Here is a 17,286-nt window from a genome sequence, read left to right as displayed (position 1 = left end):
CAGGCCCACAGATTTTTGTAGCACAAGAGTGACAAAAGAGTCTAGGAGGAGAAGTGAGCCTCTGAGCGGAGGTGGGTGGGTCGCATGTGAATCTATGAAAGACACCAATGCTGGAGAACCACCATTTACAGGTAAGTAACAATTGTTCTTCTCCAGTATTGGGGTGTCTTTCATAGATTCACATGCTTGAATAGAATAGTGAGCAGTAATATCTGGCCGCTAGATAAAATAGCAGTGCATTAGCATAAAAATGCAATGAAATGACATAATGCTGCCAGACAGATAATAGTAAAACCATACAGGCGGAGGGAATGAAAGAGGCTCACCTTATTTAAAAAGATTGCAAAGCACCGCTTGGCCCACTGCTGTATCAGCTTCGTTGATCGTCTCAAGGCAGTAGTGCTTTGTGAAAGTGTGCCTGCTGGACCACGTGGCTGCTCGCCATATTTGGTGAATCGGCACACCAGCAAACGGGGCAGTAGAGGATGACATCGCCCTGGTGGAATGAGCTCTCACTGTAGATTGAAGAGGCTTGCCGGCCTTCAGATGACAGAATGAGATTGCTGAGGAAATCCAACGTGCAATAGTTGGCTTGGTAACAGAATGCCCCTTGCGCATGCGTGCTTAAGCAATGAACAGTTGATCAGACCTACGAAAGGGCGCTGTCCTGTCAATGTAGAATTTAAGGCATCTCCTAATGTCTAATGAATGCAAACGTTTCTCTGCCGGAGATTGGGGATATGAAAGAAAGACCGTAAGAACACTGATTCATTGAGGTGAAAATCAGTTGGCACATTAGGCATGAATGCCGGGTTGGTGCGAAGCACAACACAGTTCGATTTGAATTGAAGGAAAGGAGGCTGAATGGTAAAGGCGTGGATATCCCTCACGCGACGAGAGGAGGTCAAGGCGAGAAGAAGGGCAACCTTCCAGGTCAAAAATTTCAAATCTGCTTTGTGGATGGGCTCAAAAAGCGCCTTCATCAATTGCGCCAAAACAATATTGAGATGCCAGGTAGGAGGAGGACGCCGAATGGGCGGAAACATCCTGAATAGCCCCTTGAAAAACTGCCGAATGACTCTGGAAGAGTAGAGAGAGGAAGACCCATCCTGTCGAAAACGAGATATTGCCGCTAGGAAGACCTTCAAAGTGGAGTGGGAAAGTCCTGATTGAGCCAACTGCACAAAGAACGGCAGAAGTTGAGCAGGAGAAGAGTGCACGGAGTGGATGCTGGCAGATGCACACCAGTGACAGAACCTTTTCCACTTTAGCTTGTAAGTCTTTACTGTGGACGCATTGGCAAGAACGTCTCTACATGCTAGCGAAATGTTCAAGTGGGGAAATTCAAGGTGCTCAGGTTCCATGCCGATAATTTGAGAGAGATGGGGTCCGGATGGCAGCTCTGACCCTTGTCCATTGTGAGGAGATCCGCTCGAGGACGGAGGAGGATGGGTTTGCACTGTGAGAGAAGCAGCAGTTCCGAGAACCACGCTTGTCGAGGCAATCTGGGAGCGATCAGGAGAATGTGGCACGGCTGTCTCCGCATTTTCCACAAAACTCGAGGAACCAGCGGGATCGGCGGAAAAGCGTAAGCGAATAGATTGCACTAGTCCATCAAAAGGGAATTCCCGCACAACCCTTGATGGGGAAGCCAGCTTGCGTAATACGGGCATTTCGGGTTCACAGGGCTCGCAAAAAGATCCATGGTCGGGCGACCCCACAGCCGAAAGATGAAGTCCAGAGTCGGCTGATGCAACTCCCACTCGTGGGTCGAGGACGCGGACCTGCTGAGGGAATCCGCAAGGATGTTTTAGATGCCTGGTAGGTGAATCGCTGTCAGGGTAATTTGGTGACCGAGTGGCCAGTCCCAGATGCTCTGTGCCAGCTGAGAGAGGAGCATTGACTTGGTGCCGCCCTGTTTGTTTAAATAGTGCATACTGGTGGTATTGTCGGTTTGAATGAGCACTGATTCTCCCTGAAGCAGAAGACGGAAAAACTTGAGCGCAAGGAAAATGGCCATTAGTTCCAGTCTGGTGATGTGCCAGGAACGTTGAGACAGGGTCCACTTGCCCTTTATGGAAAGCCTCTGAAGATGTGCGCCCCAACCTTCCAGGGAGGCATTCGTGGTAAGGACGAGATCTGGAGCGATGGTTAGGAAAGAAGTACCGGCAGCGATGTTTGACGGTTGAGCCCACCAGTGGAGAGCGGACCTCATCCGAGCGGTCACCAGGACCAGATCGTTGAAAGAGCCGGTGACCTGACGCCACTGTTTGTCCAGTTCCTCCTGTATTGGGCGACTCTTGAGCCTGCAATTTGGGATCAGGGAGATGCAGGAGGACGCCATCCCAAGAAAAGATTTCAATACACAAACTGAAACGGACCCTTTTGAACGGATGAGAGCCACTAGGCGTGGAATCCGCAGCTGACCATCGTGAGACACGAATGCCTTCGCTAGCGAAGTTTTCAGAGTGGCGCCTAGAAAGGTCCTGCAGGGAGCTGGATCGACCTGAGACTTCTCGGTGTTGATGGACAGACCGAGGGAGTGAAATAGAGTCCGACAGAATCGAGTGTCCAGAGACGCTTGATGAGGAGATTGCGACTTGATGAGACAGTCGTCCAGGTATGGAAAGATTTGAACGCCCTTCAAACGTAGATATGCCACCACCGGGGCCAGGACTTTCGTGAAGACGCGAGGGGCGGAGCAAAGGCCGAAAGGCAAAACCTTGAATTGAAAATCTCTGCGCCCTACCCGGAAGCGCAAGTACTTCTGGTGCCTTGGAAGAGGTGGAGACACAGCAGGATCCTTCTGGAGTTGAAGCTTCCTCTTCTTTGGGAATGGAGATGGCAAGTCCTGCACACTGCTACGCTTTGAAGTGGCCCTAGACACACCTGACGCAAGGCTTTCTGCATCAGAAAGAGGTGAATCCTTATCCTTCAACCTCTGCAGCCACAGAAGGAGACGCCCTTCCCTGTCCTTAAGAGTCTTGGTTGAGAAAGTCCTGCAAATTTTACATTTGCCTACCTCATGCTCGGGATAGAGGCAATAAATACACTTCTTGTGAGGGTCCTCAGAGAAGAGCTGCAACTTCCCACAAGAACATGGTCGAAACAGAGATTTCTTACTTGAAGACATCCCAAAAACTGTAGAAATCCACAAAGAAGTAGAAACTGAGCAGAGCTCAGGGAGACTCCCTTCACATGAGGTGCGGTAGAAAATCTGAGGGCCTGAGCCTCTGAGGAGAGGTTCTAGAGGGGTGCTTGCGCCTTATTGGCTGTAGTTTGGACTGGCATAATGCCATGGATATGCTATGAAAGTGCTTTTATCTTCTAATGTATTCCTATGTGTTAATGCTAACCTTGGTACTTATGAGTATTTATGGTTTTAGAATGTATGTAATTATGTTTTATATACATATATGATTGGTTTTATTGCTATTTTATTTACCGTGGGGCTCCCACTTCGGCGACGGGGAATATACAAGCATGTGAATCTATCAAAGACACCCCAATACTGGAGAAGTCTGCCTACTTCACATGGCCATCGGATGGGTTTAATCACAGAGGAGACAAAGTAGTCCCCGCCATGATGAAACTGATGGTCGGCCTGCATTGCGCGGCTAAACCACTATTTTGGCAGGGAGGAAACACCATTGAGGTTTCCTCTCTGCTAACATATATATTAGGCCCTTTTTCTTTTTTCTAGAAGTCAAAATCTTTCAATGGGGTGAAGCAACAGGCTGTGTGTGAGGATAGGCGTGTGGTGAGGTACTGCTGAAGCAGATTGTTTTGGCGGGAAATAATCCAAGTGAGAGTAATTGAAATTTCGTGCCAAGAGAAGAACTCTTGCCAGTTGGATACTTTTGGCACGTTCGCCAGTCAAGATTTCTACATTCAGACTTAGGGCCTAATTTTGATCTTGGTGGATGGGTTACTCCATCACAACGGTAACGGACATCCTGTCCGCCAAAATATAAATCCCAGGTATAACGGGATCTATATTCCGGCAGACGGGATATCTGTCACTGTTTTGACAGAGTAACCCATCCGCTAAGATCTAATCAGGCCCTCTGTGTCTTTTTTGGTGATCAGAATTCCTCAGTGGGGCAGGGTGGTAGATGCATTAGACTCTGAGCTCCCTGAGGTGAGATACCTGCATGCCAAGGATCCACTGAAAGGGAAATCCAAATATTTTTTAAGTCCCTGGTTTCCAGGGGTGGTAGGAGAAATACAATTACATACAGACAAGAGTTCCAGGACCTCAAAAACAGCATTTTGGGCCAAGGACTTGCTGCAGCACCGGCCACTGCCATGGTCCAAGTCAGGTCCAGTTGGTACTGGTCAGTTGGAAACCTCAGCAAAAGGCTCTTGCAGCTTTTGTCACCACATTGGAGCTCAGTCAATTGACCCTTGAGAGCCACTTCTTTGTCCTGGGTACAAGAGAGGGCAGGTCCAGTCCTCTTCTGTTCTTGCACAGTTCCAGAAAGTGTTCACGGGAGGGTACCTGTGGATGCCACATTTATGCCTGGCACTGGCTATTGGGTTGGGATGAATCACTGCCCCACCCTAACCGGTAAAAGTCCCCAAGGCCTACCCTACCACTTTTGCAGAGTTACTTTTTGTAGTACTACAAACTGCCCCACAGTGCCTTTCACTCCCATACTCCAAGATGGGGAAACCTTCTTACCTTGTGCAGAACTTGTGTGCCAACTCTGAGGTAAGACAAGGTCAATGAGTAGTCCCATCCTCTGTGGTCACTTCAAACCAGTTTATCTATTTATTTATTTATTTAAAGAGTTTTGTATAGCGCGAACAGGACCCGTGGGTATCAGAGCGCTTTACATATCATGAGGTAGTAAGCAGATACATCTTGTACAGAAGGGTTAAATAAAGAGGTATAACATAAATTAAAGACATTAAACATAATATCTATGGATTTTTAAGTGTTCTTTTCGTGGAAAGAGGTAGATAAGGATTACGGTATTAAAGTTCACTTGTCCTGTATCTTGACCTGTGATTTCCATCTTCTCCATCCATGGAGTATAACTCTGCCTCTATGTTAAAGAGGGACCAACTAGAGTTACGGCAGGAATTTCCTCATTAAAAATATTTTTGTTTCCCTCTTAAATGTTACTGTGTTTGTTATCTTTCTGATGTTTGGTGGAAGAGAGTTCCAGATTCTAGGGGCTGCTTCGGAGAACGCTCTATCAAAAGTTCTTTTCTTCCTGAACAGGGGTGGTCTCAGTACCAACTCCTTGACACTCCTAGCAGGTCTAGTTCCTCCAGATAGTACTATATTCTGGGCAAGATATCTTGGAGTGTTGTAGTGAAGTGCTTTGTGAGTGATACATGCCATTTTTAGCTGAATTCTGGCTTCGTACGGTAGCCAGTTTAAAGCTTCAGTTCAGTTCATACGTCTTTATTCAAAATATTTCATCATAAAAGACAACAAGTGAAACCGTCCATAATACAATGTAAAAAAGATGTGACCTATTGATTCTGGTTTATCCCTGCACCACGGGCAATACTCAGATGAATGATCACGCCAAGAGCTAGTAAAAGTCCTGACCGGAAGGGTGCCTACTCTAAATTGGTGGAAGAGTTTTCTATCAATACTCCTGGTGATGATATCCCAGTATTCCTCTAGATGGGGATCTAGTTTATGTGCCAGGAACCTGCCAGTTAGAGTGGAAGAGTCTGATTGTGCAACAATTTGGATTTTAATGGAGGCCCAGTAAAGTTCTTTAAATTGTTTCTTCGATGGAAAGACATTGAGTTCAGGCGCCGTACATAACAAACTGAGACCCATATTTACCAGCATGGACTTAACAGCTCTGAACCAGGGAAGATTGCTAGATCCCGGAATTAATATTATTTCTAAGATTTCATTCGCAAAGATAGCCAGTTCCGGTGTTGTCCAGATTCTCCTCCACAGACCCAACATCCTGTACCGGGCTACATCTATAATCGAACGTTGACCCAGATCACGCATTAAGGGTTTCAACTGAGTCGATTGCGGGAGGCCCACCAGATTACGTAGAAATTTGTTTTGGATCTTTACCAGTTGGGAAAGGTCGGAGAAGCCCCAGAGATCCGCGCCATACAGGATAGAAGAGCTAATTTTAGCCTCATATATTTTGAGCACCGGCGCTATTCTTTTAATTTGTGACATTCTTTGCTCTTTGATAAGACAACAGGTTAGTCTAGCAAATTTTAAACAAATTGCGTCAAGTTGTGGTTTCCATCTGGTCCTATAGTCTAATATAACTCCGAGGTAAGTCATTACCTCTACCTGTTCTAAGGCGGTACCATTCATACAAGCATTACTCTTTAGTGGCTTATTTTTGGTTAGCACCATAAATTTAGTTTTACAAACGTTTACCTGTAAGTCATTATGTTTACAAAAGACCTCAAACTTATTTATCGCAGATTGCAGACCCTTTCGGGTTTTCGAAATAATAAGGGTGTCGTCTGCGAAAATGAGGAGGGGAAACTTTTTACCGCCTATTTTGGATGCGTCAGTTTGAAAATCTGCAAAGTACTGGGTAACCTGGTTGATAAAAAGGAGGAATAGGGTGGGAGCAAGTACGCATCCTTGCCTAACTCCTCGGCTAACTGGAAAACTTTCAGTTACCTGACCCTGGTTACCCCATCTAACCCTGGCGAAGTTATCCTCGTGTAAACGTATAACTAAGTTCAGGAGCTCATGAGGCAATCCCATTTTACCTAAGACCGCCCATAACTTTTCTCTATGAACGAGATCAAATGCGGACTTAAGGTCCACAAAGGCGGCATATATGGTTCCTCCGCCCAAGTGCACCACCTTCCAGTAGATTAAAAGCTTTGAGGTGTGGAGAGATATGGTCGAACTTCTTTGAGCCGGTTATAAGTCTTTCTGCTGCGTTGAGGCATGCTTTAAGCGGTGCTATGGAGATTTGTGGTATGCCTGCTAACATAGTGTACCCATATTCAATCCTTGAGATGACCAATGAATGGACTGCTAGTTTGAGATCTGCTTTTGAAATGAAGGGTTTCACCTTTCTAATGTAGTTCAGGTGAAAGCGGGCACTTTTTGCCATAGCCTTGATATGTTCTTTCATATCCAAGTTCTCATCAAGTGATATTCCTAGTGATTTAGCTGAGTCGACTAAGGTAGGAGTGCAGTTTAGCGCCGTGATCATTCTGGCCCATTCCTTAACTTCTGTATGTTTCTTTGATGGTGAAATTAGAAGGAATTCTGTTTTTTGCGCATTTAGTTTTAGGTGATTGATTGTTAACCATTTTAGAGTCATTTCTAAGGCCTCATTCAATACCCTGATGTCTTCCAAAGACGAGATCTTGAGGTATATCTGCGGGTCGTCCGCGTACATGTGAAAGGAAATTTTAGAGTTTCGAAGAATTACTGTGAGCGGTTCGATATATAAGTTGAACAGTGATGGAGATAGTGTGGATCCTTGAGGTACTCCAATCGTGTTAAGACATGATGTTGAGAGCGATTGATCGACTAAAAATCTTTGTGTTCTATCCTGAAGGAAGGATTCAAACCATTTCAACACTGTACCAGATATTCCCATCCTGTCCTGTAGCCTGTTTAGTAGTTTTACATGACTCACCGTGTCGAATGCAGCTGATAGGTCTAGGAGGATGAGTAGACTTGATCTATTTTCGTCTAAGGCTTGTAGCGCATCATCAACTATCTGTAAGATCGCTGTTTCAGTGCTATGTCCTGTTCTGAAGCCCGACTGGCATTCATCCAAAAGAGAGAAATTGTCTATGTGTTGGTTGAGTTGACTTTGCACACATTTCTCTATTAGTTTGGCGAGTACCGGAATGTTGGTTACCGGGCGATAGCTATTCGTATCGTCTGGGTCCGCCGTCGCTTTTTTGATAATGGGGACTACTTGACCTGTTTTTAGGCATCCTGGTAGAATCCATTGTGATAGAGAGGCGTTGACAAGGGAATCACGGCCTGGTTGATTTCTTTTATGCATTTCGATGGGAGTGGGTCATTATAGTGGTTATTAGGTCTGATTTCTCGTAGCGTTTTGGCAATGCTATTTTGGTCTAATAACTTGAAAGAGTCCCAATGGGCCTTGTTTTTTGCTCCATTGTCCTTAATTAAGGCTTTGGAAACGCGTGTTGTAAGTGTAAGGCTTTCTAGGTTATCCGCTGCACTCTTGAGCTCACTTTCCAACGTGTTAGATTTGTCTGTGAAGAAGGTAGAGAAAACTTCGCAATTAAGTTGAGTTTTTGTGAATTCTTGGTTCGTTTTGGCTGCCTTGTTGGACTGTTGTTTTGAAATTTCGAATAATTTATGCGGTCGGTTTTTGGCGGAATCCAATTCTGATCTGATAAATTCCTTTTTGGAGTTGAGGATCTTTTTGTTATACTCTTTTCTGGTTTCTCTTAGCGATTTCAGTGCGGGAGAAGAAGGAAGTTGTCTCCATTTTCTTTCCGCCATTCTCAGTTTACGTCTTTCCTCATTCAGTGTCCATTAAACCAAGGATTTTTAACCTTCTCTGTAACTCTTTCCAGCTTAAGAGGCATTGTGGAGTTGACTATATCCGTTATAGAAGTATAATAGTAGTCCGTTAGTTCATTTACGTTCTGTATGTTCTTTGGTGGTTGTAGGTCCTTTTCACAACTTTCTAATAAGAGTTTGTGTCCCTCACCCACTTTTTAATTCTGTTCGGTTGAGTGTGTTTGTTCTTTTTCCATGTGGGAATCGTGAATGTAATGACATGATGGTCTGACCAGTCACAAGGCTCGATTGCTATACCTGAGATGTTCTCTTTTTTTAAAAATTATCCAGTCCAACGTCGCTCCTTTCGCGTGAGTTGGCTGTATACATAACTGTGAAAGATTGAGCTCAGCTAGGAAATCTTTAAAGGCATTTTTTGTCATTGCTGTTGTTCCAGTGTAGATTAAGGTCCCCTAAGAATATATTGTTTACGTTGGTGTTATGATTTGCTGTGATGATCTAAATTAATTGTTCTATGAACGGCATATTGTTACCAGGTGGGTGATACAGTGCATGCAGGTTGCATGCTTGGTTGTTGTCCGTCCTTATATTGAGTCCTAGTTATTCACACTCTTTGAGCGGTTTTGACTGTATTTGGCCGATTTCTATATCAGGGCGATGTATGCATGCTATGCCACCCCCTTTCTTTTGTCGTCTATCCAGTCTCACAATGTTGTATTGAGGGGGCACTAGTAGATTCAGGACTGGAGATGATGATTCTGATAGCCATGTTTCAGTGAGGATTGTCACATCAATTTCCTGGTTAATGATGAGGTCGCCTATGTCTGATGCATGTTTAGCTGCGGATCTGCAGTTGATCAAAAGGCATTTCAGTGATTTTTCTGTGCCGTTTGCGGTCACGATTTGCAGTTCAGCGATAATCTGAACTTGTTGTAAATTATTAAGGTTGGCTTTCCTATCCTTCAGTCTAGGCATTCTATTGACATTGATCTTGACTGTTCTGATTTCCTCTTCTCTATTGTGCTCCGGCATCCCATAGTCCTTTAGTAAGGATAATGTTTCTTCTTCCGTTAAGTCCTTAGGTGTTCTGTCTGGTCTATTGTGTCTATTTGATAATGGCATCGCCATCTCCTTGCTTTTTCTTTGAGAGTAATGTATTAGCTCTATGATGTGCTCTATTTTTTTGTGGGTACTTTCTGTATTTTCTTGGAGTATTCCTATCTTATGCAGAGAGCTTCTAATGTCTTGCGACATGATGTTCATTTTTCTTCTAAGATCTTTGAATTCTCTCAAGGTTTGAGGAGCTGTGTTCGTTATGTTGCCTCTTTTGTTGCGTGATTCACCATTTGAATTCCCTTTTTTCTTTTAATCCGCTCTTTTCGTCAAAATTCCTGTCTTTTTGAGATTATTGGTTTGGTTCATGTACGATACCATTCCTTTAGTACGAAGTGTTCTTTGTGAAATTCTTTGCAACAGAGTGGGAAGGGGTATCACTGTGTTGGGGTTTTCTATATCTGTGCTTTCCCGAATTTCATGGAGCGGCCTAGACGATGGAGATTCTTCTATCTTCTGATCTTCTTTGTTGTTTTCCGTATATTGCGAGGCCGTTTCTTTTCTCTCAGCTTCATTACTAGGTGTTGCGCTTTTTATTCGGCTAGAGTCTATTACTTGCGTAGACTGTTGCGCATTTTGCGTTTCTCTGATTATTGCATGATCTGTAGACGTAGTGTTCCTGGTGTTCGGTGTGCCTTCTTGTAGAGTTAAGTGTTGTTCCGTTCTTGTGTTCTCCGTGTATCCTTTTAATGTATGGAATATGTTGTCAAATTTTTCTAATTCATAATTGGAGGCTTGTATTAGCACTATACCGTTTTTGTACATAGTTATGCTGAGGTCAGCTCTGCATCTTGGGGCTGACTTCGTCATGATTTTTGTGCCATGTGGAATATTGGTAGTGGAAATTACGTTTAGTATGTTAGTAAAGACATATCGCCATTTCGCCGTTTTTCTTGTAAAGAATATCAAATCATTCACTTTAGAGCCTCTAACTAAGCTGGACGTGGGGTCTGAAATCAGCGTGTCTGGGTTTCTCCTCAATAGGTTATGTTTGAACTTTTTTGCTGCATTTTTGGATATTTTGGTAGAATACCTTATGATGTGTGAGTTAATGCTTCCTCGTTCTAGGCAATGGTCCGCCATGAATAATTGATTGGTCTCGTTCGTTAAATATAGTGTAGTGTTTCCTTTAGGGTATGCCAGAATATCTTCTGTTTAATCAGTGTATCCAGAATTTGAGATCGGCACTCTTAATTTATCAGTATTAAGGAAAAATTCGAGAATATTTCAAGATGCCGCTTTTTTTCATCCTTTGCTGTGATCTGTTTTCCTTTCTCTATCTCTCTTGTTGCTTAGTCCTCTTTACCTTGTTGATATCCGATGTTTAAATAGTAGTTCTTTCTCCATCTTTTTTGTGTACTAGTCCTCTTTACATAGCTACTCCCCTGTGTTATTAGTTGGTCTCTGAAGTTCCTTTGAAGTCCTCTTTTCATTACTATTACCTCTGTTTTACCAATGGACATATGGATTAGACGTCCTCGGCGGCCGCCATTTTAAGGTCAGGCACGCCGGGTCCCAAATGCCTCTGTTCTCTCCTGCCACTCGATTCAGCACAACTTGAGCTTGTTCGTTTTAACTGCACTCAGCAGTTTGAGCACTTTTAGACTCTGGCGCTCACCTCCGGTTGAGTGAGGGCTCTGCGTGTGCACCCTATCTCCTTCTGCAATGTCCGACACCATGCCTCTCCTTTGGCTCTGTTCCTCTGGAGATCCCGGTAAAATCCTGGGGCAGCGCTGTAATTGATTTCCCTCAGCGCTGCAGCCGTGGGCAACTCGCAAACATTCCCGAAGCTGCTCCGCTCCTGGGACCGTCAGCTCGATCTCCGCATTTATTCCTTGAATTGCCGCCTCCTGAGAGACAGTCAGCTCGACACAGCCCCTTCCCAGAGTTAGAGGGCTGTGTGTTCGCTGGGCGCCGGACTCACTTCGGGGCAACGATCGTCTCTCCAGAGACTTGGAACCCGAACCCGAACGCCTATCCTCCGGGGCATCGGATTCTCCGTCTTTGAACAGCCCCTTCCTGCTGGCAGTATCCACTATCCTCCGCTGTTTTTCTTCGGCTGTGTCCTCGTTCATACAGATGAGCTGGTGCAGGGTTCATGCAGATGTTCTCGGGGCAGCTCTCTCCTACTGGGGTTGGTGCCTGTTTGACTGAACAAACAAAAGCTAGTACCTTTTCAGTTGTCACCTAACATTTGCTGTCATACGGAAAGCCATTTGAAGTAAATTAAGTTCCTGGGTTCACCCTAACTGCGCTTCCTGCCAGAGGAAGAGCAAACACTTCTCCGCATTCAAGCCATCGTCTCTGCTCTGGGAGCAGTTTTCACACCTTATCAGGGCTAATCGCTCACTGTGTCTACTGCTAGAGAGCTTATGCAGATTAGTCTCCAGGAGCATCAGGCAAGAAAAAGGTAACTTTATAAAAGTTACTTTTATTAATATTTATTAAACGTCCAATTCCACCATTAAGTTGGTATTTTAATAAAAATTAAAAGAGTGTTTTAATCATACTTCTAGATGGCTACAACCCAGAGATAGATGAATAAATATTTATTCTCACTCATAATTATTTTTTATGGGCTAGTCAGAGCCTTCCTACAGTGAAAATAGCTTTTGCGTGCTAATCACTGTAAGAACATGTTAACTTCAAGGTTTTCAATTTTTTTTTTAATATAATTTGATTTAGACCTCTAATGAGGTCAAACAAATGCAAAACACATATGTTTAAAACAGTTAATATAATACAGCTTTAAAACAAGTTTAAAAAACTCTTTAAACTTTGTACAAATTGAACAGACAAAATCATCAGGTGGCGATTTGCAGAACATAATTAAACCATGTGCAAAAGAGACATTATATCTAAAACAAATGGGCTTTATATACCGACGCTGGGCCTCTACCAGGGTCACATTTGGACAGACTAACAATACATGAGGTAGATCTTGCACTCCTCTATAGCACAAATCACAGATTCCTGTTGTGTTAACTTTACATTTCAACATGTCCTGCTTTTAAATACCATGCACCCTATCTTGTTGGCAGCAAGGCCTATGTAGGGGTTACTTAATAATGTATGAAAGGAATAATTTTGCCAGTCATAAAGAGTTACTTTGACAGGTCACAGTGCAGGATTTACACTGCAGAACTCAGTCTACACATGGTAGGCCAGAAACTATGTTTGCCTTGTCACTGCAGTAGATGGCACAAAAGGTGCTTCGATCCACATATGGAATTTTACTTACATGCCCTGGGTACTTTCTACACATATACTAGGAACTTTTATGCAAGTTAAATATGAAAATTAGGAGTAAGTCAATTCAACCATGTTTAAAGGGGTAGAAGAGGCGATGGTAAAGTGCACAGAGTTCTAAAGCTAGCAAAGCAGGGGGACAACATACATTACCTACAGTAGTTCTTTAACAACAGAGAGGAAAATAATATATATATCTTCATATGTTGAAAAAAGACACATTTGATAAAGTTCTCCAGGATCCTATCCAAATGTCAAGATATTCAAAGATCACAAACTCACCGAAGATCTTGTGTTGGTATTGTCTACTTCTCTGTATTAGGACTCTTCATAGAATTCTTGAACAATGAACCGCTCTGCTATGTGTGGGGTGCCACCCGCAAGAGGGCTATTCAGTGTCTTTTAATGTCTCTGAAGGTCCACAATGAAGAAGGTAACACTTAACATACTTGTAATCCTATTTCATCACCCTCAAAATCTTCATGTATCAGCAAGATCCCAAATATAGGTGGAGATATTAATTTTTCACGGAAATATGTGAATATCCCATTATGCAGAATGATTAAACCATCTTACACATGCATATTATTCAGAATCACCACACAACCCAGTGACTGATTTCTCTTGGAAAGAAAAACACCGGCGCCGTGGCCTCAATGAATAATAGTGTTTTATTGCAACACAAAGTCCTTTCTCATGGGCCCGTGCCCGACGGTTTTCGGAGTACAGCGCTCCTTTCTCACGGGCCCGTGTGAAAGAAGTGCTGTAACTCCAAAACGGTTCGGGACTTTGTGTTGCAATAAAACACATTTATTCATTGAGGCCACGGCGCTGGTGTTTTTCTTTCAAAGAGAAATCGGTCACTGGATTGTGTGGAGGTAATAAGGGTGGCGACCCTGCCGTGTTGCCTGCCGTAACAAGAGGCTTGGGCTGAAGCTGATTCTTGGGTGGAATTATTAAGAATCAGTGAGTTTTGAGAGATTTTACAACTTCTCCAGAAGAGTCCAGTTGAAAGACTTGGCCTCTTGCTCAAATTTGGGCAAGATGACAGGGTGCACTGATACAGCGGCTGACAAGAACTTATAGATTCACATGACACAAGTCACAGCCAATTTTTCCTCTGTGTGAGGGAAGCACATTTTATAAAAAGGAAAGGTAATAATACATCGACTCACATACCAAGTTTTATGGCAAATTTCTCCTTCATGGTTGGTACAACAGTGAAGAGGCTTGTGAGGATAGAGAAGAAGACTTCCATCAACTCTGGGCTTGGTGCCCTTGTGTAGTGTTTCTGTGAGAGAAGACAAAAAAACATTGATCCTTTCTGTGTTTTGAATTTGTTTCTGAATCAGTATCATACCCATTCTCTGGTTTTAATTTAACTAACCTTTGACTTGCATCCTTATAACATTTGAGTTTTTTGCCTTCATTTGTCTCCTAAGTACCTATATAGATACATAGACTTTAAATCATCTTTTTAAGGGTCCCCCTTTTCATTAGTAATACGGGCTCAGTTCAACAACAGCCAAAACGTACCTTTTATAACTGAGATACCACCTTTATAAATTCTTCGCTATTTCCCATGGAGTGGGATGACGTGGAAGCAACAAGGACAACATTACTTGCAAAAGCAGTAAATTAATCTTCCTTGCCTGTGAACGTATAAATAAACTTACATCCCAGTCACCAAGCTGTGTCTCAGAAAAACAAGAGGCTACTGAAAAAATAATAATCATGCAAAAATGAGTGACTTGAAATAGAACTGAATGAACTAGGACTATATGAAATTTGTGTAATTTGCTTTTGCCTAATTACCTGAAATCCAGCAAACATTAAGTGAAAGTATGCAAAACTGGCAGTTAGCACTATAGTTTTATATTTTAAATATTTGTATTACATTTTTAGAAAACAAAAACAATACAAACATAGAAAAACCATGTGACTTACAGATCAGATTACATTACCTGTCAATATATTCCACATTACTACAAAAGGCCAGGGTACAAGATATTTGGTTCAGGAACCCTGTGACTTGTCCTCAATATATGTACAATATCTAAATCATAACCCAGCAGGCAATGCCATTCAAAATTGTACACAGTAACACTTCTATGCTATCCTAGTCTTCCAGCCATGTTCCACCTCTTTGTTTGCACAGTTCCCTGGGCCCAATATTTTTATAACTTTTGGGGACCTCCTTGCGCCTTATAAACCAGTTACTAAGCCCGCATACACCAGTCAATTTTGGATTGCCACATTTACAAAGTTGGGACAGAGCTGCTTGCCCATTATTATTATATCCTATCTTGCTACCATTTGGCCCAAAAATCTAAAGAGGAGTACATGTTACCCAAAGATCTCCCCCCCCCCCCCCCCAGATACCCAGCATCACCAGTTGAGGGGTAAGTTCTATGGGTGTTTCAATCCACCTATGGTTTCCATCCTGCCTATCTACCAGTAACATTATACCAACAGGTCAAGATTTAGGAGCCCATTATGATGTCGGGCAGATTGCCCCCACCAGGCTGGCGGTAGCCACCGCCAGCCTGGCGGGGGCAATCCGCCCGACATCCACACTCGTTTTCCCCCCTGCCATATTAGTATGGCGGGGGGGACCCGTCCGCCGCTTTTCCACCCCGGTCGCCTTGCGGCCGAGGCAGAAAAGAAATATAATGGTGGCGGTGTCTATCAGACACCCCCAGCCATATTATGATGGTTGTCTTTAGGTGCCTTTCCGCGGCGGCGATGCCGCCACGGAAAGGCATGTGGTCTTCACTCTGGGGGCCCCCTGCGGGCCCCCAGAGTGTAGTATAGACGGGGGGTGCACACGGGGGGCACCTGTGGTACCCCCTTTCATTTGCATTAACAAAGCGGCAGGCACCACGCCTGCCGCTTTGTTAATGCAAATGCTGAAATACATTTTTAGCATTGTGGCGGGCGGTGCTCTCTGCACCGCCCGCCACAATGCTAAAAATACAGGATGTGCCCGCCACTGTGGCGGGCACATCCTAATACCCCCCACGGGACCCCCGCCCTTATGGTGAGCAGTCCCGAATTCCGACAGGATGGCGGGCGGACTTTGTGACCCCCTTAGTTCCTTCAATCTCAGTTGGAGTAAAACATATCCAAAATGTACATTCTCTTATCACGCAACATCTGAACTCTGCCAAAAGTAAATACAAAGCTGCTGCGGATAAACACCGAAAACCAGGCCCGCAGTATAAAGTAGGAGACAAAGTGTGGCTTTCCACCAGAAACTTTCAATTTAAACATAAGAAAGCCTTCCATCCCAAATTGATTGGACCATTTCACGTATTCATACAAGTCAACCCAGTGACTTACAAGCTGAAATTGCCTCCTCAACTGAAAATCCATCCTGTGTTTCACACTTCTTTATTAAAACCGGCCCCTCAATGTTGTTCCTCGCAACCGGGCCCATTGTTGGTGAACAAAACAGGAATAGTTTGAGGTACGTCGCATCTTGGATTCCCGCCGACGAGGCTCTGGTTTATGGTATCTGGTTTCCTGGAAAGGATATGGTCCTGAACATGACTCTTATGAACCTGCCAATAATGTACATGTACCTCAATTGGTACGAAGCTTCCATGACTCCTACCCTTCAAAACATGCCCTTAGAGACCGCTTGGGAGGGGGAAGTACTGTCATGGTTTTGGACTGCGGCTCTAGGGGCACACTCACATGCTCACGATCATTGTGTGGCAAAATGCAGTGTCACACCCATAGCCCGATATTGGTGGCAATGTTTCCAACATTAAGATTCTTTGTTTAGCTATGGTCACTATGAATCTTAAAATCATGTGCGCACTGTATATGCCTTGCTGATTTAATGTCTCTATATGCTTTGTCCTTTGCTTTTTAGTTTATGTGCGCGCTTATTTCATGTGCGCGCTCTATACACTATATGTGATTGATTGATAGGCTTTATTTTGATATAAAAATACCATAAAAGCTTGTACAACAATACAAAATACAGCATAAATAACAATCACATGCTAGATGCACACACAAGATTTAAACAGAAGGAAGTATTAACAATTAAAACTGAATTAAATTGTAAAAATTTTGACACAGCACAAACAATCACGGTGGATGTGTCAGACATTAAAATACGCATTGCCACTATATGCTGACGGGTGCCTAAGAGTCTACATAGGGGTTTTAACCAACGAATCCTAGGTGCACGATAGTCCGGACATTCAAAAAAGATGTGGGCTACCGACTCTACTCGGGTGGGACAGGACGCACAGAACGGAGAAAATTGGTAGGGCCGTTTCCAGCGGGCGACTACCTCACCTACTGGAAGAATCCCTACTCGAAACTTGAAATACAAAGTACGATCAAAGGGGATAGAAATAGTATCTAAATAGGGTTCATAAGCCACCACGTCTTTGATTATCACAAAAGCTACAGTAGAGTTGCAATGT

General features: G+C 43.6%; 1 protein-coding gene across 2 annotated transcripts in view; it reads right to left on the bottom strand.

Moving 5' to 3' along the window:
* Nucleotides 1–17,286, bottom strand: part of MEI1 (meiotic double-stranded break formation protein 1) — a 3,250,839-nt gene that overhangs the window by 1,585,593 nt on the left and 1,647,960 nt on the right. For both annotated transcript variants that reach the window (XM_078683295.1, XM_078683306.1), the window contains exon 15: nt 14,021–14,132. In XM_078683295.1, coding sequence (XP_078539421.1) covers nt 14,021–14,132 — 112 coding nt within the window. The remainder of the gene's footprint in view (nt 1–14,020; nt 14,133–17,286) is intronic.

The sequence above is a fragment of the Lissotriton helveticus genome, chromosome 1_1 (genome assembly GCF_964261635.1).
Source record: "Lissotriton helveticus chromosome 1_1, aLisHel1.1, whole genome shotgun sequence".
NCBI lineage: Eukaryota > Metazoa > Chordata > Amphibia > Caudata > Salamandridae > Lissotriton > Lissotriton helveticus.
The sequence above is the reverse complement of the archived record's forward strand: the minus strand, read 5'-3'. Positions and strand labels throughout refer to the sequence as shown.